The following is a 22,133-nucleotide window of genomic DNA, read 5'->3' as shown; positions in this document are numbered from 1 at the left end:
AGTCGTCTTACTACTTACTGCCGTTTTACATTTACAAATGATACCAGATGGAGTGATAGGTACCTGGAAATCCCTGCTGTACTTGTCATGAGTGTTACCAATCAATCAGCAAACCCTAATTCTTACAATACAATCCTGTGCCACGAAGCTCTCAGGAGAGTTTTTGTATTCTGCTCTGCATGTAAAGACTGGGATTATTTATTGCACAGGCACAAGATTTTGCCTGGAGGGATGAAGCTTTGCTTCCAAAATGCACAGGCACAAAATATTAACAAGTGAAAAATGGTAGGTTCTTTATTTCTAATTAAACATATCCTTCAGACACAATACATAAACTTGATGCGACTACAGCCTTAGGTTACATGCACACGACCATTGTGTGTTTTGCGGTCCGCAAATTGCGGATCCGTAAAACACGGATGGCGTCCCTGTGCCGTTCCGCAAATGACAGCCATTGATATAACTGCCTATTCTTGTCAGCAAAACGGACAAGAATAGGACAGGTTTTTTTTTTTTATAGTGGGGCCACGGAACAGAGCAACGGATGCCGACAGCACACGGAGTGCTTTCCGCATCTTTTGCGGCCCCATTGAAGTGAATGGGTCCGCATCCGAGCTGCAAAAACTGCGGCTCGGATGCAGACAAAAACAACGGCCGTGTGCATGAGGACTTATATAATCATCTGTATAAGGGCTTATGCACACGACTGTTGTTTTGTGGTCGGCAAATTGCGAATTCGCAAAAGACGGATACCGTCCATGTGTATTCCGTATTTTGCGGAACAGAACGGCCGGCACCCTAATAGAACAGTCCTATCCTTGTCCGTAATGCAGACAATAATAGGACATGTTCTATTTTTTTGCAGAACGGCCATGCGGACATACAGAAAAGGAATGGACAAATTTCTGTCATTTCAGTTTTTTTGCGGCCCCGTTGAAGTGAATTGTTCCGCATATGGGCTGCAAAAAAAAAAACGAACGAACACGTAAACAAAATACGTTCATGTGCACGAGACTTAAAGCAAACTGCACAAACCATGAACAGATAACATTGTATTTGGCACAACGATCACCTCCATGATCATTTAAGATAAACTCCACTGGGTCACTGACGCCTGATCCTGAACACAGAGGCACGAGGAGAATGATTTTTGCCTTCTGCAACCTAGGATCCGTGAGGTCGATGTCGGTGAAACTCTCCTTCAGCATTTTAATATCTAAAAAGTAAAGCATTATAACTAGGATTAAATGCTAGCATCACATAAGAATAAATTTATCAAGATTGGCATTTCATACAATTTGGAGTGAGATGCACCTAATTTATTAAGAGGCAAGCCTCTTAATAAATTTGGAGCATCTCTGACCCTATGTGCAGCAGAAAGTCAAATCTACGGCAATTATGAGCTGGACTAGATTTGACCTATAATTTATTCAAGTTTTATATTATAATAAATTTCCCAGGGTGGTGGAGGTCAAGTCCAGGCCATGCCAAGCTTACTTTTCAGAAAAGTGGCATGCATGGAGTAAAAGTATAACCAGCTGAAAAGTTTTGCTTAAAAAAGCCAGAAAACTGTGTAAAAGCAATGATAAATTCCCCCTATAATTCATATTTCCCAGACTCAGTTTACACATGCGTTTCCCCCATTGTACCAGGGGCTTCAGGTATTTTCGATGGCACTGTGCTCTATCGTTTCAACTAAAGGTAGGGCACATTCTCACTACGGTTGCAACATATATAGAAGTCTTGATACTTTTTCTATACTATTATGCCCAATGTGATATCGTAATGGTCTGATTTGTTGATACTAAGCTGCGCTATTGAAGTTCTGATTAGAGAATATGGTGCACATACTACGTGGTGCATGCCATGTTCTCATCAGTGGCCACATGTAGCAGTGGAGCTAATGGAGAGTGCAGCAGCTGAGGTGGCTGTGGGGAACCGAGGGAGAGTGCTAGGAGGACAAAGCTGTCCCATGTGGCGCCTCCTCTCGCTTAGTTGTTTATTGTGAATGGAGTTTAGACACTACCGTTGTTCATGTGCTGCCTCAGAAAGTCATAGTGCCATAGAGGAAACAGCAGCAGTGAAGCAGAGGACCGGCCTACGACTACAGCCTATGTACAGTGATCACTGACAAGTGTCATGGATCTTCACTATGTGTCCTGGCCGCACGTCTGTGTGAGTGGAGCTAGGGGAAAGCAAAGGAGCCGAGAAGGCCACAGCGGTGAGAGCCAGGGGTGAGTGCAGGGATCAAGGAGGCTGCAGAGGTGAGAGCCAGGAGAGATCACAGGAATCAAGGAGGCTGCAGAGGTGAGAGCCAGGAGAGATCACAGGAATCAAGGAGGCTGCAGAGGTGAGAACCAGGAGAGATCACAGGAATCAAGGAGGCTGCAGAGGTGAGAGCCAGGAGAGATCACAGGAATCAAGGAGGCTGCAGAGGTGAGAGCCAGGAGAGATCACAGGAATCAAGGAGGCTGCAGAGGTGAGAGCCAGGAGAGATCACAGGAATCAAGGAGGCTGCAGAGGTGAGAGCCAGGAGAGATCACAGGAATCAAGGAGGCTGCAGAGGTGAGAACCAGGAGAGATCACAGGAATCAAGGAGGCTGCAGAGGTGAGAGCCAGGAGAGATCACAGGAATCAAGGAGGCTGCAGAGGTGAGAGCCAGGAGAGATCACAGGAATCAAGGAGGCGGTGGGGGGTGAGAAGAGGGGGAGAGTGCAGGGATGAGAGCTAGGAGAGAGACGGACTTGTGTTGTTTTTTTTGTTGTAAAGTATTGAGTTGGTATCGAGTATTGTGATAATTTACTTGGTATCACAACCCTAACTGTAAGCCGTGACAATGACTGAAACAAAACAGACTTTAATATGGCAAAATGGCTTTTTTAGTTTCAAAAGTCATTTATTTGTTTTTTGGCATCAGAAAGTAAATAACTGAGTAAGAAAACATAGTACATTTGTCATTATATGAAAAAAAACATGGACAAGAACATAAATAAGTAAAGGAAAAATTCCAATAACATTTCAAAAATGATACAGATAAGTAAACACTGAAGTACAATGGGGATTGCAAGTCATCAATCAATTTACTTGAAAGAGTAGAGTAAAATGACAATGTGACAGTGGGGGCTGTGCTATAAAGTAATACAGTAGCGGAGATCGGTAGATTGAGAGGAGGATAGCCAGGGCTTCCAGAGCTTCTCAAAGGCTGCGTGTCAGTATGTATGGCGTTAATCTGTTTAAATAAAAGCATCTTATTAATTCTATCTAATACAGCCTGAAAACAAAGTGAGGCCGGGCGCCATTTAAAGGCTATATAAATTCTGGCAGCTAAAATAATAAATTGTGATAGCTTAAATATAGCGATCGTTAACCTGGGCGCGGTTTGTCCCCTAGGAGGCAAAGAGGCAAGGAGGTGGGATACAGACACCCCAATATTGCCGAAAATGGTCCTTTTTTAAAGGGGTTGTCCCACGAAAAATATTCTACTGGATCTAAATACTTTTGTAATTGCATGTAATTGAAAATTTAGCTACCGAGTTATTCAATTAAATGTATCTGTATAGCGCCACCTGCTGTTTGTTTTGTTCTTTAATTTCTTTGTCCTGCTCACTGAGAAGGCCGCACATGCTCTGTTTCATCCTTGAACTGCCTCCTGAGCTGTGATAGAGAGAGCATTGACACGCCTCCTGAGCTGTGATAGAGAGAGCATTGACACGCCCCCTTAGCTGCAGAAGAGACACTCTCCTTGAGCTGTCAGCTTAACCTCTTAACGCAAAATGCTGTGCATGTACAGCGGGGGATGCTGTGCCAGAACCCATTCCGCAGTCATGCACGGCGGGTTGACTCGCGCCCGCCCGATCACTGCAGGGGTCCGGCAGTCCCTGGTAGCCCCTGTCCCTGTTTACATAGAAGTGGTTTGCGGCCGGTGAATGAGCGCATCGGGTCCCCGCACTGCTGTGGCGGGGACCCGATGTGTGGCAAGGCAGACGGATGCCGTGCAGAGGCTGCTCAATGCCTTGCACAGCATTGGGATCTGCCTTCTACGGGGGCCCTAGGCCTGGTCTCCTAGGCAACCTGTTAGTGTATTAGTGTAATCCACTAACAGGCAATACATTACAATACAGATGTATTGTAATGCATTGCAGAGGGGATCAGACCCCCATTAGTTAAAGTCCAAGAGCGGGACAGAAATAACGTTTTAAAAAAAGTATAAAAAGTGTTTTCAATAAAAAAAAAAGTTGAAAAAGAAAAAACGCCCCTTTCCCCTGATTTTATATATAAAAAAAAGAAAATACATACATATTAGGCATCGCCGCATCCGAAACGACCGGCTCTATAAATGTATCGCATAATTCACCCCGTCTGATAGATACCATAAAAAATAAAGTAAATAAAAACTGTCAAAAAAAGCCATTTTTGTCACCTTGCATCACTAAAAGTTCAACACTAAGCGATCAAAAAGGAGTATGCTTTCAAAATAGTACCAATCTAACCGTCACCTCATCCTGCAAAAAATGAGCCCCTACAAAGGACAATCGCCCCATAAAAAAAATATTATATTAGTGTATAAAACAAAAACAAAAAAAAGTTGATATATTAGGTAATGCCGCATCCGTAAAAACCTTCTCTATAAAAAAACATTACATGATTTAACCCCTCAGGTGAACACCGTAAAAAAAAATATATAATGGTGTCAAAAAGCCATTTTGTCACCTTACATCACAAAAAGTGTAATAGCAAGCGATCAAAAAGTCATATGTACCCCAAAATAGTACCAATCTAACCATCACCTCACCCAGCAAAAATGGTACCCTACCTAAGACAATCGCCCAAAAAATTAAACTATCGCTCTCAGACTATGGAGACAGTAAAACATGATTTTTTTTGTTTCAAAAATGATATTCGTGTATAAAACTTAAAGGGGTTGTCCGGGTTCAGACCTGAACCAGGAGATACCCATATTTTCACCCAGGCAGCCCCCCTGAGGCTAGCATCGGAGCATCTCGTGCTGCGATGATCTCCCTTGCCCTGCACTAGATCCTCCAGGGCAAGGGCCCTTTTGTTCAGAATACCACACTGCTGGGCAGGGGCTTGCGCACGGCAGTGTGTACGGTGACGTCACCAGCTCTGATATGCGTGCCTTAGCACTGCCCTAGCTGTTTTACTGGCATGGGCAGCACTAAAGCCCGCCCATCAGTGCCAATGACATCACCAAGCTTCCTGGCAGCCCCATGGAGAGCCCAATTTGTCACCGGAACTCCTAAAAATGCCTTTGCCCTGCGCAATTTAGCGCAGGGCAAAGGACAGCATCGGAGCATGAACTGCTCCAATGCTCAAGTCAGGGGGGCTGACTGGGTAAAAAATGGAGCTCTAAACCCAGACAACTCTTTTAAATAAAAAATAAATAAAATTATACATATTAGGTATCGCCGCGTCCGTAATGACATGCTCTATAAAAATATCACATGATTTAACTCCTCAGGTGAACACCGTAAAATAAATCTAATGAAAATGGTGTCAAAAAGCCATTTTTTGTCACCTTACATCACAAAAAGTGTAAAAGCAAGCGATCAAAAAGTCATACGCACAACAAAATAGTGCCAATTAAACAGTCATCTCAACCCGCGAAAAATGAGCTCCAAAACTATGGCTTTCAGAATATGGAGACACAAAAAAATCATTTTTTTTCAAAAAAAACGTTATTATATAAAACTGAAACAAACAACAAAAAAGTTGTCATATTTGGTATCTTCGTGTCTGTAACATTCTGCTCTATAAAAATAGCTCATGATCTAACCTGTCAGATGAACGTTGTAAAAACAGTGAGAAAACAGCAATTTTTTGGCTACCTTGCCTCACAAAAAGTGTAATATAGAGCAACCAAAAATCATCGGTACCCTAAAATAGTACCAACAAAACTGACACCTTATCCCGTAGTTTTCAAAATGGGGTAATTTTTTTGGAGTTTCTACTCTAGGGGTGCATCAGGGGGTCTTCAAATGGGTCTTCAAATGTGAAATGGCAAATTAAAATTATGCCCTCCAAAAACCATATGGCGTTCCTTTCCTTCTGCGGCTTGCCGTGTGCCCATACAGCAGTTTACAACCACATATGGGGTGTTTCTGTAAACTACAGAATCAGGACAATAAATATTGAGTTTTGTTTGGCTATTAACCCTTGCTTTGTTAGCGAAAAAATTATTAAAATGGAAAATCTGCCAAAAAAGTTAAATTCTGAAATTGAATCTCCAATTTCCATTAATTCTTGTGGAACACCTAAAGGGTTAACAACGTTCGTAAAATCAGTTTTTAATACCTTGATGGGTGTAGTTTCTAAAATGGGGTCATTTTGGGGTGATTTCTATTATGTAAGCCTCACAAAGTGACTTCAGACTTGAACTGGTCCTTAAAAAGTGGGTTTTGGAAATTTTCTTTAAAATGTTAAGATTTGCTTCTAAACTTCTTAGCCTTCTAACGTCCCAAAAAAAGAAAATGTAATGTACAAAATGATCCAAACATGAAGTAGACATATGGGGAATGTAAAGTAGTAACTATTTTAGGAGGTATCACTATCTATTTTAAAAGCAGAGAAATTGAAATTTGGAGAGTTGCGAATTTTTCAATATTTTTGGCAAATTAGTTTTTTTTTTATAAATAAAAATGAAATCTTTTGATTCAAATTTACCACTGTCATAAAGTACAATATGTGACGAGGAAACAATCTCAGAATGGCTTGGATAAGTAAAAGCGTTTTAAAGTTAATCACCACATAAAGTGACATGTCACATTTGCAAAAATCAGTCTGGTCCTTAAGGCGAAAAATGGCCCAGTCCTTAAGGGGTTAATATTTATCTAGCAGAGCAATGAACGTGGAGATTTTTGGATCGATGTGAGGTACAGGGCTGGTTCTAGCTTTGTTAGAAAGAGGTTGTCATGTACTATATGATGTCGGATTTTCATTTTTTACATTGGCCATGGGATAACCGCTTTAACCAATGCCTTTCTGAAAAAAATTGCCATTATAAACTATGGGGGCTGTCTGTCCGTAAAAAGCGACAAAATAGGACATGTCCTATTTTTTTTACCCCTATTATTCATTGTTCATTAAAGAAATGGCCATGTGAATAGACCCATATCAATGGTTCTGAAAATGGCTGCGTGACAGACGTTAAATGCACCCGACAGATGTGTGAATGTACCCTTAGCTGATTTATAACCAGTTAGGAAACCTGACAACTTACTTCTACATTCCATGCTACGGAATAAATCCAACATCTCTTCTTCTCTAGATTCAGACTTAACTCCGCAGACATATATATTAGAAGAATACTGACTGGTCAGCACAGAAATGTGGGCAATAGTATAGTCTGGGTAAGGGCTGGCCACTATGATGTCATCATCCATGTTGAGCAAGGCTTTTACTGAATGTGCCGCTAGGCTGTGCGACTTGTCCTGTGGATGGGACAGAGCAGGTTGGGTGAGTAATACATCATATGTCATTACATGGACTCACTACATAGTAATCTGGAAGACATCCTCGAAAATCAATCATTATATGAAATTGTACAAGTGTGTACATGTAACATAGAGCACGATGAGCTGAGCTATGATTGCCAATACAGAACTCTGCTTTGCCATTTAAAAAAAGTTTATAAATAAAATAAGTTAAAAATAATGTATTATCCACAGGACAATGGAGATATGTCAGAGATTCGTGATTGGAGTTGGTTGTTCTTCTGGGACTCTCGTCTGTTGGTAAAGAACCGTGAAGTAGAAGTCAATGAAGAGGTGGATCTTTCCATATATCCACCATACTCTGGGCAAATCATTTAAGGCATCAAAGTGAAGGAGCGTACAAGATACAGCAATCAGTGTTTTTTCCTTTGAATCCCTGGGTCATGCACCATCCCCTTAAAAGGGGTTGTCTCATTTTAGAAAATGGCATTCATCATGTAGAGAAAGTTAATACAAGGCACTTACTAATTTACTGTTATTGTCCGTATTGCCTCCTTTGTTGGCTTGATTAATTTTTCCATCACATTAGACACTGTGAAGGGGTTATGACCACCCTGTAATCCAGCAGCGGTGGTTGTGCTTGTGCTAGCCAGAGAGGCCAGCACTTTTTCCTATAGTGTGCAAGCACAGCCACTGCTGCTGGATTACAGGGTGGTTATAACCATGGAAATGAGAAGTGTATAATGTGATGGAAAAATTTCATGAAGCCAGCAAAGGAGGCAATATGGACAATCACAATACATTAATAAGTGTCTTGTGTACATATATATCCACATCAATGTAAATGAGTCTTTAAACAAATATCAAAATAAAGTCCAGCAGAAAAGAAGACCCTTAAAAACACTCTTTAATTAATCCGATTAAGAATAAAAGCGAAAATATTCCTGATACATCATTATAATAATGGTCAACAAGAAACATAAATATCTATGTCCCAAAATAGTAATGTAGTACGTAGACCAATAATAGGGACAATGCATTGAAGATAAAACTTTCCCTGTAATATCCCTGCGGTGTCACATGGGGCGCCGGCCCGCGTCCACTTCCTGTAGGTGGAACGCAGGCGTGGAGCGCACAGGCTTACGGTCTGCCTATTCCTTGCTACTGCCCATGCGCCTGACTCAGCAGTGGAACGCATCGACGGAATATGCGTTTCACACAGTTCTTCTCCGCTCTACATGGTAAATGCATATAGCGGAGGGTCTGAAACTGTACCAGCGCTGGGATCCTAAAAACGAGTACTCCCTCCCTGTGGTCATGAGGGATTGACAAACATAAGGGACAGGGAATCACTCTATTTACATTTCCATAGTTTTATTCATTGAAATCCCTTCTATTTCTAGGCTTAGAAGTCATGTGGGTCGTCCTACTCCGTGACCGACAGCCTTCCCTGTATGCACAGCCAAAGAGGAAAGCATGGCAATAACGGATAATACCGCCCACTGGACTGCTAGGCCTAGAAGGTGCAGGGATTTTAATGAATTTAACTTTACTGAATTTTTTTCAACAAAACTATAAATCAATCTGCTCAGCTCCTTCTGCTCTATAGTACGCTGCCTGCAAATTGTGCTGCATGTTCATGATGACAGGTTCCTTTTGAAAGGGTTGTCTGAAATTTTGATACTGATGGCCTCTCCTCAGGATACGTCATCAATACCAGATCGTGGGGGCCCGACTCCTGACACCCCCGATCAGCTATTTGAAGAGCCCGCTGAGCTCAGGTGAGCTCTGCAGCCTCTTACTAGGCCAGTGACATTGTGTTCATAGATCACATGGACTAGGCGCAAGTGAATAGGCTTGAGCTGCAATACCAAGCACAGCTGCTATACAATGTAGGGCGCTGTGATTGGTGAGCTGTGAGGAGGCCGTCTGAAACCGCTAATTGGCAGGGGTGCCACGACTCAGATCTCCAGCGATCAGATATTGATGACCTATACTGAAGATAGGCCATGAATATCAAAATCCTGGACAATCCCTTTAAATCTTTCAGCGTTTTATACCAAGCCCTAGCAGAATAGTGATTCACTATTAGTTCTTCTAATAAAATAATTTCCTACTTGCAGTAAGTTATTTATGCATTTTGAACATTGTAAGCCAGTTAATACTCCCTTCTACAAGGCAACATCAAAAATGCAACAAGCAGATAACAGACTTCACATGCACTCAAGGTATTAGACGTTCTCCCAAAGCAGAAGCCTTTTAATGTGTCCTTAGACAATACAGTACATGGCTTACACATCCCCAGTGATCTTCACACCAGTTTCCATGGCAATTTATTGTGCTCCTACACTATCTCCGCTCCTGCAGCAGTCAACGTAAAACTGCCCAGAGAAAGGCGCAATATTTTATGTTGGCATTGTCCTTCTAGGGATTAAAAGATCAAGCTCCTAAACTGGGCAGATACTGCTCGCAATGATAAACTGCCTGACATAAGCATGTTGCCACGCAACCCTCTCACTCAGGCATTGATATTGTTCCTCGGCGTCCACAAGGCTTCCAAGTCTGAAGAGCGCGTACAATAGAGATATAAATCACTCTCTGCTCCTCTACATCTCCCTTTATGTTTGGTGTCCTAAACCAGATACCAAAAATGCTTCCAAGACAAATATCACTTGTAAGAGGAGAAAGGCATGACGCAAAGATTCTGCTTTCTTAATTAGTTGTGGACCAGTAGTTGTGGATGCTAATCACTGTGTCACTTTACAATGACCATTTCCATCGTACCGTCATATAATCACCATGCAAGCATTCTTCATGTACGGCAACCAATAATTCATGTAACACAATGGGTCCAACAAGTGGAAAACCTACTTAGACTTCTTACAGGTATGAATCTGGCCAAGGACAAGTTTGTATGCTCTGCTTGTGAATGCGGGAGGGGTTCGTCAATGTACTCAGAAAAAGACTGATCCGGGAATAAATATAATAACATTACTGAAGATACTTATATATTACTTTGTTCTAAATACATTTACGAATACCGTTATAATGGCTCATTTTGTCTAGGGAGCAATCAGAGAAAATAAAATGGCCTCCGTCCTATTACACAGAAAACCTGTCCTAATCACACAGGAGGACAAGTTACTTCAGAACATTGAGCTGTAGAGCTGCCTCATCCTCCTCTCCGCTCTGCTTGTCAGGGATTATGATCCTGAATACAGCTGATAAGATCTTCAGCTAAATCTCTGTAGGAATGGAGTTCATGAGGAGACATGAAGTACAGAGAGGACGGACAGGAGAGACTGTGGTAATATGGGGTGGTGGTAATGGATATTGCAGAGAAGTGCGAGAAGTGCTGCTGCTCATTAGCCAGACATTAACCCATCTGTCCCAAAGAGCCCAACCATAGATAAGAATTGTTCTAGGAACCTTTTCCAAAAGAAAGATTTTCTTACCAATACCATGCTGAAATTATGGCTTTTTAGATAACAGTTGCCAACATGATACATAGTAGACAGACACTGGGGCAGCATTACTAATAATGTAAATGGTGTAAACTAAGATAAAGGGGGTATGAAATGCTCTGCACCAGAAAGTTGGTGGAGTAAACTTTGTGACAAATTTAAGAAGTGTTTGCAAAATCTGTTATGTGCTTTGGACAATGCCTGGCATTTTGTGTTTACCAAGGTTTTGTGAGCGGAATTACATTTTTAGCCAAATGTAACAAAAAAAAAAGTCACACGTATACTCCAATCCTCTAGCAGAGTAAAAACTGAAGGCACCTTTACAATAGATAATGTTAGACTGAAAAATCAATAACTCGTGTGCCAAATATAACAAATGGCGTGGGACATTTGGTAAGTTTGTCGCAAAAAATGAAAAAAAAAAAAAAAAAACTGTGACTTTAAATATTACCTTGATAATCCATTACCTTCAGGCTGTCTAGATCTGCACCAAATGTATTACAGTGGATCAGACGGGATGATAAATGTGGTGCAGGGAGAGACACTTTTGTCAAGGGTTGTATTTACACCAATAGATTAGCTGACCAATTTCTGTCCAATCATGATGTGGGCATTAGATAAAAATGTATTATTCCCAGAAACCCCCTTTACATCAGTAAATGTGGCCCACGGTAGTCAGTTTGTGGCACTGTGTCAGCAATGTGTCCACCAATACAAAAGTTGCATAAAGTTGAACACACATCTACCTGTAATATCAGCTGGTAATTAACAACCATTTCCATGTTGAAAAGTTCCTCTTTAAAATGTGCTGGAAAAATTAGCAAATCTTGGCAATGGTGGTCCACACAATATGTATAACCATCAAGTTCTGAGGGAGAATCAGTCTGGGTGAACCCCTCTCTCTTTAAGGTGTTAAAAACTTCTGTGATGCTGAAAACAAAGGAATAACAGGAATTAAAACTCTAAAAGAGTCTACAAAACTAGTAAAAACCCATATTAAATTGCAATGAGATGTTTGCTGGTCAAGTACCATCTTCGTGATGAATACAGTTCCAGTTCCCTATAGAATAGCATAAGGGAGAATCATCCCAAACACTACATAAGGAAAGAGGGCTCAACCTCCAGATTTTTTTCTTGCCCTTGGCCACTATACTACTGCTTATCCCCAAATAACCTAGTGCACAATTCCATTCTTTTTATTAGGGTTTGTACTAGTACTTACCTGGCTTTGGTTGTGTTAATCCAAGCATAAATTGGTAATGTAGAAGCTCTTTGTTCTTGTTTCCGTACAGTCTCAGGTAAGATATACTCAATGGTTGGAGCTGCATACTTAATTCGACATTTTGCAAGGGCTGCAGCCAGCTTGGTTTTATAGCTAAGTGAAACAACATAAAAGCATTAAGCTCTAGAGAAATAAAGGCATGGAGGCATCATGTCTACATATTTCCCAACAAAGGAGTTGTACACAATGTGGAAACAAAGCGCAAGAGACAGCACAAAACAGTACTAGGTGTTCATGACTTATCACACAAAACATAACAGCATTCAGGACGTGCAGGATGCAGCTAGATGTTACTAGATGTTAGTAACATTTATGTAATCTACACATAGACCTACTCTACTCATGACACCCCAAGGTGTACAGATGGACAAGTTCTGAGAGCTACAGTTCCTGTATATACCATGAGCTACAGTTCCATGATATACCATAAGGCTACCCTTCCTTATTTATGTTAGGTGTGATATAACTGGAAAAGGCAGAACAAAGGAAGCACCTAAACATAGAATGCTTATGATTAAGTTAAGCATAGTTACTAGAGATGAGCGAATTTCTCAAAAATTCGATTCGTCCAGTTTGCCAAATTTTCCGAAAAGATTCGATCCGAATTTATTTGCGGCGAATCACATTTAAAAACAGCTATTTCCTGGCTGCAGAGAGCCTGTATAGTGGTGTAGAACACTGTGCCTTGCAGTAACATGCATTGGGAGTCTGCTGTGGTAGTGAAACAATATTGTGAGTCAGTATGACATGCAGATGACAGGCGTCGCTCTTAGAATCACTGCACACTTCACTTATTTGGGCAGTTATGGGGCCAAAACTGACCAAATAACTCAAGTGTGAACTCAGCCTTACAGGTCGATGTTAGTGCCAGGTATAAAGAACCGTGCAGAGGCCCAAGATCTGTAGCGTGAAAGAGCGCACCCCTTTTACACTGTCGTCTGCTGATTCCACCTAGATGTCTACAGAACCTGTTCTATCAAACGCTTATACAAGTAGAGCGTCCCTGACAGAGTGGAGAGGGTAGAGACTGGATAGAACCGGCACTCAAAACAATCGGATTACACGTGGAAATTGAATAAAAATTTATTAAACAATCAACACTATATACTAGATGCACCAAGGTAAAATTGATATAAAATATATAAAAAATAATAAAAAGCATATATCTCAGTGTTAGCCAAGCGAGTGGAGTTTTCTTAGGGCACAGAAGTCTGAAGTGCTACGCACAGAGGGCTGCATCCGTGTCCCCCCAGGTGGGTAGGCTATTGGATCACAGTCGTCTGTGACGGAGCTACACAGAGCTGATTGAATATTGTGCTTGAAATAGTCGCAGGTATTATTCACATATAAATTTCACATAAGCTTAAATGCATGTAAATAAAATCTTGTGCCACCGTATAGGGTAGGGAAAAAGGTGTTTAAAGGTGAACTGAGTTCAATTATCCATCACCTAGAGTGGTCTCAATTTCTGAGTAAACTGGAGGTGAGAGTCACTAGTCCAGCACGTCTGATGTCACCGTGCATATACCGCCTTGCGTACAGCGGTTCAGTATGGTTCCACTTGAGTTAGTGTTACTCACTGTTTCCCGTGTGAATTCACTCGGTTAGGTCTGCGGGAGGTTTTCTGTCGTGGCGTCCCACGTTCCAGTCTTTCCCCGCTGTATTAGTGTCGGGTCCGGTTGTCTGTTTGGATCCCGTCTGTACTCTCGTGGGAGACCTATGTCAGCTGTTTCACTTACGTGAATTTCACAGCGCTTCTTGGTCTTACGTGAGTAAGTGGATAAACTTTTTAGTACATGGCCATGTACCGCTGCGATAGTTCTTTCACAGGTAATACGCCCAGACGCGTTTTTGTTTGCCCTCTGTGTGTAGCACTTCAGACTTCTGTGCCCTAAGAAAACTCCACTCGCTTGGCTAACACTGAGATATATGCTTTTTATTATTTTTTATATATTTTATATCAATTTTACCTTGGTGCATCTAGTATATAGTGTTGATTGTTTAATACATTTTTATTCAATTTCCACGTGTAATCCGATTGTTTTGAGTGCCGGTTCTATCCAGTCTATACTACATTTATCAGAATCAGGGGGTTCTTCTTTGAACCTGTGCACCTGTCGTGTCAAATCACAGTGAGCCACCTGCACAGCCCCCTTTGCAGAGTGGAGAGGGTGTCAGCAGTAAGTTTGTGTTGACGTCAGTGATTATTTTGCCCATCCTCTGATCCGTCAGAACAATAACCCCCCAAAAAATGGATCCTGTCTGTTGAGCATCCGCCGTTACTCGGTCAGCATTTGGTCAGTAATCCACCAGTATTGCTAAAGCAAAAAAAAAAAAAAAAAACTGGAGTGGATCCAAAACAGAGATGACACGTTAATGGAATATTTGCATCTTCTGTGTTTTGTACCCACTCCTGCTTTTGGCTACCGAATCATAAGCCATTTCTGATGGGACCATACAGGCCTTACAGCTGCTACACAGACAGGATCCGTTGTGTCTCATTTTTACTTCCTTCTGACAGATCAGAAGAAGGGTCAAATAAATGATGATGTCAACCAGGCCAAAAAGGCAAAATAGTGGCCCAGTCATGAAGTGAGGAAAACTGTCTCTCAGTTTGAGGTGACCGTTTCTGCTTGCGTTCATGGAATTTGTTCTGAGCCTAAAATCTCGCTTCCGGATACGTTCTCCAGGGGTAGTGAGAATTTTGTTTGTTTTAGAGAGGCTTGCAAACTCCATTTTCGCCTACTTCCCCATTCCTCTGGTGATGAGGAGCGGAGGGTGGGGATCATCATCTCGCTGCTCAGGGATATCGCTCAGTCCTGGGCCTTTTCGCTGCCGGTGGGGGCACGGCCCTCTCTGTTCAGTGGATGAATTTTTTTTAGCCCTGGGTCAGATATATGATGATCCGGATCGTATTGCTCTGGCTGAGTCTAGACTATGTCTTTTATGCCAGGGTAAACAGTCCGCAGAGATATACTGTTCAGAATTTCGGAGAGAGGAGAGATCACTCCTTCCTGTCATACTCAGTCCAAGGACAGTGCAGCGGTCTCATTCAGTGCTCAGGGGTCTCAGTCGCTCTCAATCCCTTCTGAGCAGGAGCCCATGCAGCTGGGTTTGCTTGCCTCTGACAATAGAAGATTCAGCTCTCATAGGAAGGTTTGTTTCTGTTGTGGAGGTATAAATCATTTGGCAAATGTTTGTCCCTCTAGGAGATTCAGGCAGTTTTTTGAGAGTAATAAAGAAACAAAAAGAAAAAAATCCTCTAGAAACGTTCCATCTGTTACTATTTGCAAGGCTGATTGAATTGAAGGTTTTCCGTTTGCTTGTAGTTCCCGTTTTGTCCTACCTGCCAGGGTGGCGCTAGAGAGCAATGACATTTTTTGTGAGATTTTTGTAGATAGTGGAGCAGCTGTCAATCTCATTGATAATCAATTTGCTATAACTCATCGTTTCCAGGTATGCATTTTGGGAAAGGATATACCTGTTTTTGCTATTGATTCCGTTCCACTTTCTCAGAAATCGTTAAAGGGGATAGTTCACAATATCCGTTTGATTGTGAGTGATACTCATGTTGAGGATGTGTCATGTTTCGTCCTAAGCGGGTTGCCTACTCTAGTGTTGGGGCTACCCTGGCCCACTAACCATAACCCCACTATTGATTGGCAAGCGAGGCAAATAAATGGTTGGAGTGACTTTTGCAGAGAGAATTGCCTCACGACATCTGTTTCTGAGGTTTCTACAAAGACTATACCATCTTTTCTCTCTGAATTTTCGGATGTGTTTTCTGAGAGTGGTGTTCAGGAATTGCCCCCTCACAGGGAGTACAATTGCCCTATTAATCTCACCCCAGGCGCCAAGCTGCCTAAATCTCGTTTATACAATCTCTCCCAACCTGAAAGGGTTGCTATGCGTGCTTATATCTCTGAGAGTTAGCGAAAGGGACACATACGACCCTCGAAGTCACCTGTTGCCGCTGTTTTTTTCTTTGTTTCTTTAAGACCATGTCTGGATTTCAGGGAGCTGAACAGTATCACAATTCGTGACCCTTATCCGCTTCCTCTGATCCCGGACCTGTTTAACCAGATTGTTGGGGCTAAAGTTTTTTCCAAGTTGGATCTAAGAGGGGCATACAACCTGGTCAGGGTCAGAGAAGGAGACGAATGGAAGACGGCCTTCAATACCCCTGAGGGCCATTTTGAGAATTTGGTTATGCCTTTTGGTTTGATGAATGCTCCAGCCGTCTTTCAGCATTTTGTGAACAGCATTTTTTATCATTTAATGGGGAAATTTGTTTTAGTGTATCTAGATGACATTTTGATTTCAAAACTCATAAGGACCACCTACGTCAGGTCTTGCTCATCCTGCGGGAGAATAAATTGTACGCTAAACTGGAAAAATGTGTGTTTGCGGTTCCACAAATTCAATTTCTGGGGTTTCTTCTCTCCGCTTCTGGTTTTCGCATGGACCCCGAGAAGGTCCGCGCTGTGCTTGATTGGGAGCTTCCTGAGAATCAGAAGGCGCTGATGCGTTTTTTGGGTTTTGCCAATTATTACAGGAAGTTTATTTTGAATTATTCCTCTGTTGTTAAACCACTCACTGATATGACTAGAAAGGGGGTCGATTTTTCCTCCTGGTCGGTAGAGGCACGTAAGGCCTTTTCTAGTATCAAGGAGAGTTTTGCTTCCGCTCCCAACTTGGTACAACCTGATATTTCTCTGTCCTTCATAGTTGAGGTGGGTGTGGGTGCGGTCTTGTCTCAGGGTCCCTCTCCTGCCAAATGGCGACCGTGTGCCTTTTTCTCGAAGAAACTCTCCTCCGCAGAGAGAAATTACGATGTGGGAGATAGGGAGTTGTTGGCCATCAAGTTAGCTTTTGAGGAATGGCGCCATTGGCTAGAGGGAGCCAGACACCCCATTACCGTGTTTACTGACCATAAGAATCTGGCCTACTTGGAGTCAGCCAAGCGTCTGAACCCGAGACAGGCCATATGGTCTTTGTTCTTTTCAAGGTTTAATTTTGTTGTTACGTTCCGCCCTGGGGTTAAGAATGTGAAGGCGGGATGCCCTGTCACGTTGTTTTCCGGGAGGTGGGAATTTTGAAGACCCGGGTCCCATTTTGGCTGAAAGGGTGGTGGTCTCTGCTCTGCGCTTGCTGGGCACCCGGGGGCAAGAGCCACAGTGGATCTCATCGCTCGGAGATTCTGGTGGCCGGCGCTTCGTAAGTCAGTTGAGGGTTTTGTGGCAGCCTGCGAGACCTGCGCTCGTGCCAAGGTCCCTCATTCACGGCCATCAGGTCCTTTCCTTCCAGTTACCCATTCCTGCCCGTCCTTGGACACATCTGTCCATGGACTTCATTACTGGACCTGCCTCGTTCCTCGGGGAAGACTGTGATTCTGGTGGTGGTGGACCGTTTTAGCAAAATGGTGCATTTCATTCCTTTTCCTGGCTTGCCCAATGCTAAGACGCTGGCGCAGGCATTTATTGATCACATTGTCAAATTGCATGGTATTCCTTCAGACATAGTCTCTGATAGGGGCACGCAGTTTGTTTCCAGATTCTGGAAGGCTTTCTGTTCTCGCTTGGGGGTTCGGTTGTCATTCTCTTCTGCTTTCCACCCGCAGTCGAATGGCCAGACAGAGCACGTCAATCAGAATCTGGAGACATATCTGCGCTGTTTTGTGGCGGAGAATCAGGAGGATTGGTGTTCTTTTTTGCCCCTTGCTGAGTTTGCTTTAAATAACCGTCATCAGGAGTCCTCTGATAAGTCTATGGGTTTCATCCGCAGTTTGGGACATTCTCTGGAGAGGGGTCTTCTGGTTTATCTGATGAGGACAGATTCTCCTCGTCTTTGTCATCTATTTGGCAAAAAATTCAGGATAATCTAAAGAGTATGAGTGAGAGATAAGCGTGTGGCGGATAAGAGACGTGTGCCTGGTCCGGACCTGAATGTTGGTGATCTGGTGTGGTTGTCTACTAAGAATATCAAATTGAAGGTTCCCTCCTGGAAGTTGGGTCCTAAGTTTATTGGGCCTTACAAAATCTTGTCCGTCATCAATCCTGTTGCCTACCGTCTTGATCTTCCTCAGACTTGGAAGATCCATAATGTTTTTCATAAGTCCTTATTAAAACCTTATGTCCAACCCATTGTACCCTCGTCTTTGCCTCCTCCTCCGATTGTTGTTGATGGTAATCTTGAATTTCAGGTCTCTAGGATTGTGGATTCTCGTGTTGTCCACGGTTCTCTCCAGTACCTCGTTCATTGGGAGGGTTATGGTCCTGAGGAGAGGATGTGGGTCCCAGTGACGGACATTAAGGCCACTCGTCTCATCAGGGCTTTCCATAGGTCCCATCCTGAGAAGGTGGGCTCTGAGTGTCCGGAGTCCACTCGTAGAAGGAGGGGTACTGTCACCACCAGACATCTGAGAAGCTCTGTCAGACGTTCTTCAGAACCTCCTGCTTGAGGTTCCTTTTGTTTTGCTTTCGTTTTCTTATCTCGTTAGCCTCTCTCAGCTGTCATGTAGTTGCACTGATTGCATCCCTTTAAATCCCTTCCCATACTGCATCACTTTGCGGTTTATACAACTTCCTGGAGTGTGTGCATGCTGGATGCTACTACTGAGTCTTCTACAGATAAGTTTTGTTCATTCATTTGTGTTTTCCTGTTTGCTGGATCCCAGGTGACCCTGACTCCCTCTGTATCAAGTGTAGGGAGCCGGTAGTCGTGTCCCCTCACTATTATAGGGTGTTCAGGTTTTATACAGTCGAGGAACGAGGATATGCGATCATCTACCATTGAGATTTTTGCATAGGCTGAGCAGTTCGGGAGAGAGCCAGGTCTGTTGCAGGGCTTTCCCTTTGGTTCCTTAGTTTTGGATCCAGTCAGTCGGATCTTCATTATGTGTCTTCTAGTTTTCTGTACACCTTCCGTGACAACTACAGAGTGGCCCAGAGACATAGTGTTGATTTAGCAGCAGCATGAGAAGACCACAGAGTGACAAGGTGACATAGTGTGGAGGTGGCAAAAGGTCAGTCTCTCCACATTTTGGGTGGACAGGAAAGTTCTCCTTGGGGTAACTATGGCCCCCGCCGCACTTAACACCCGATCTGATGCCACACTACTGGCCGGGCAGGACAGTTTTTCCAGGGCAAACTCTTGTCACTACGCAAGCAAATGAGCATGCAGCGGGCAATTTGCACAAGTGACTCGGAGGGACTCCCTGCCTCCATCTCCACTGCCTACTGCCACAGTGTGCCTGGGTCATCTGCCTCATCTTCCTCATCTCCCTCTTGCTCCTCCGGCTACTCCTCCTTTCCTGTCACCTGTGTAGAAAAACCACCCATTTCGCTACACATTGCTTGTGCTCCAATGTCTTCCTCCTCTTTCTCCAGTTCAGCCCCCATAGGTCTCATGTTACCGTATGATGTAGGTGCCACGTCTCCAGTCCCCTGACCAGCCAGATTTACCAGCCTCTGTTCCAGGATATGAAGCAGTGGAATGACGTTGTTCATCCCAAAGTCCTGGAGACTGACAAAAAACGTTGATGGCCTTTCTCTGATTGTATAGTCGGTCCAACATATGGAGGATGGAATTTCAACGAGTGGAAACGTCACATATCAGCCTATGTTGGGGGACGTCGTTCTGCTACTACAGCTAAAGGAGGGTGTGCTTGGCGGTGTACGAGTGGCTGAAGTGCATGCAAAGTTTCCTGGCCATTTTTAAGATATCTTGCAGATGGGTGGAAGACATCAGGAACCGCTTGACAACCAGATTGAACACATGCGCCATGCAGGGCGCAAGGCTCAGCCCTCCTTGATATTCTTCCGGTTGTTGGTCACCATGGTTCCGATTTTGAGTTGTCGTGGAGAAAGCCAGGATTCAATTTCTCGATAAAGGACACCAAGCAGTTCCTTACCTGTGTGACTCCGTTTGCCCAGGCAAACGAGGTGTAGAACAGCATGACACCGCCGTGCCCTGCTTATGTGGTATGCTGGAGGAGCACTGTGAATTGTCCCTGCAGTGGAGCCTGAGTGGAGAATGAGGAGGCAGAGGCGGACATTGTTGCAGGACCAACAGCGTGAGAACATGGAGGCAGAAGCAGCGTCAACTGGCCAAGTTGCTGGTTTGGCTGGGCAGGAATCACATTTACCCAGTGGGCCGTAAAGGACATATATTGTCCTTGACAGTAGTTACAGCTCCACACGTCGGAGCTGCCGTGCACTTTGCCAGACACCAACATGCCCAAGGACTGGCCCACCTTCTGTTCTACATATTTGTGCAGGGCTGGTACTGCCTTTTTGGCAAAGAAATGACGGCTTGGGACTGCCCCACCTCGACTCGTTACAAGCCATCAGTTCTCTGAGAGTCCACCACTTGGAAAGAGAGGGACTGTGGCACCAGCAACTTGGCCAGGAGCGCGTTCAGCTTCTGCACCGTTGGATGAGTGCATGCATACTGTTGTCTCTTGGCAATCGCTTCGGTGATCGATTGCTGATGGAATGACTGATGAGAAGTAGGAGGGCGAGGAGCAGGAGCATCAGGACCAATAGATGATGGGAAGGACAGACAGCTCCCTTCAGCTGAGGTGGTGGAGCCTTGACTGCCTGAAATCGGGTGCGTGCCACTGGGTAATGCAGTGGTTGCTGCGGCAGGCTGGACCACCACATTGGAGCCACAGTTCTCCCAGGCCACTTTATGCTGACGCTGTATATGTTGACGCAGGGCCTTGGTGCCAACATTGGCACCCTGGCCTCACTTCACCTTTCTGCCCACAGATTTGGCAAACTGCCACACCGCCGAGTAGGTGATTTTACACCCAACACTGCACTGACTGACTGCTACTGCCGCTGCCTCCGTGAACCCCTGCACCACTACTTTCCGGCAGGTAGGCTCCTGTGAAGTGGGAGGTCTACCCCGGGCACGATTGGCTCCCGACCTTCTACTGCTGCCACCCTGCTGACTTCCGGCCACACTACCGACTTGCAGGCTCCGCCACTGCCTCATGTGCAAGCTGCCACTCTCTTCTCCCGATGATGATGAAGCCCCTTTGTCACCCGGCTCCCAATTGCGATCGGCTACATAATCATTGAGTACTATCTGCACATCACTGATGTCCTCCTCAGCGATCTCTGAGCCAGGAGCCTGACCGTTCGAAACACCAGCTCCCACACTACTCTCCTCAGCACTACTTGCCCGCCTACCAAAGGAAGCAGCGGATGTGTCCTCCAGATCTTGGCTGGGCAGTAGCTGCTGACTGTCCTCTAGTAGCTTGTCCTCGCTGCATAGTGGAGCTGAGCCCACAGCATATAATACTTCTCTGGCTGAGGGAACAGAAAAGGACAGAAGCAGGTTAAGGACAGGTGAGGGCACAGAGCCTGCTCCTGGGCCATGCCAACTAAGGGTTGTGTCTGACAAACCAACAGACTTTTGGCTGGAGGTGTCTGATGTCACTTGGGACGAAGTGGATGACCGAGTCAACAATTCAAGAACCGCTGGGTTGCTGGTCAAGACACGACCACTAGATGACACCGGGAGCTCAGGCCTCTCGAAGTGACCCCACTCCCCCTTACTCTGCTGCGACCTGTGCCTGCGCCAGAAACATTTAGGCCTCTACCCCATCCCTGTGCAGGGCCTGTCACTTCTCTGTCTGACATACTGTTAGATCAAATAAGTAAATAAAAAGGAAATTAATACACCCCAAAAAAGGTTGTAATTTTGTCAATTCACCACACAATGGCAAATAATACTTTTTTTTGCCACTAATACACGTCAAAAGCATCTGTAATTTTCTCACTTCACCACACAACGGCTAATAAGCCCCTTTTTCCAACTAAGACACGCCAAAAAAGCTTCAGAACATATAACTGCACCACTGAACAGCAAATAATACTTTTTTTTGCAACTAATACACGCCATAAAGGGCTGTCATTTTCTCACTTC

The 22,133-nt window shown here is 44.0% G+C and overlaps 1 protein-coding gene across 2 annotated transcripts in view; it reads right to left on the bottom strand.

The window, feature by feature from the left end:
* NSUN7 (NOP2/Sun RNA methyltransferase family member 7) overlaps positions 1 to 22,133 on the bottom strand; it is a 77,809-nt gene that overhangs the window by 15,868 nt on the left and 39,808 nt on the right. For both annotated transcript variants that reach the window (XM_044291688.1, XM_044291760.1), the window contains exons 5-8: positions 12,138 to 12,290; positions 11,662 to 11,845; positions 7,238 to 7,448; positions 1,073 to 1,216 (exon numbers count right to left, since the gene is read on the bottom strand). In XM_044291688.1, coding sequence (XP_044147623.1) covers positions 1,073 to 1,216; positions 7,238 to 7,448; positions 11,662 to 11,845; positions 12,138 to 12,290 — 692 coding nt within the window. The remainder of the gene's footprint in view (positions 1 to 1,072; positions 1,217 to 7,237; positions 7,449 to 11,661; positions 11,846 to 12,137; positions 12,291 to 22,133) is intronic.

Source organism: Bufo gargarizans, chromosome 1 (assembly GCF_014858855.1).
Source record: "Bufo gargarizans isolate SCDJY-AF-19 chromosome 1, ASM1485885v1, whole genome shotgun sequence".
Lineage (NCBI taxonomy): Eukaryota > Metazoa > Chordata > Amphibia > Anura > Bufonidae > Bufo > Bufo gargarizans.
Note: the sequence above shows the minus strand (reverse complement) of the source record. Positions and strands in the feature narration are given on the sequence as shown.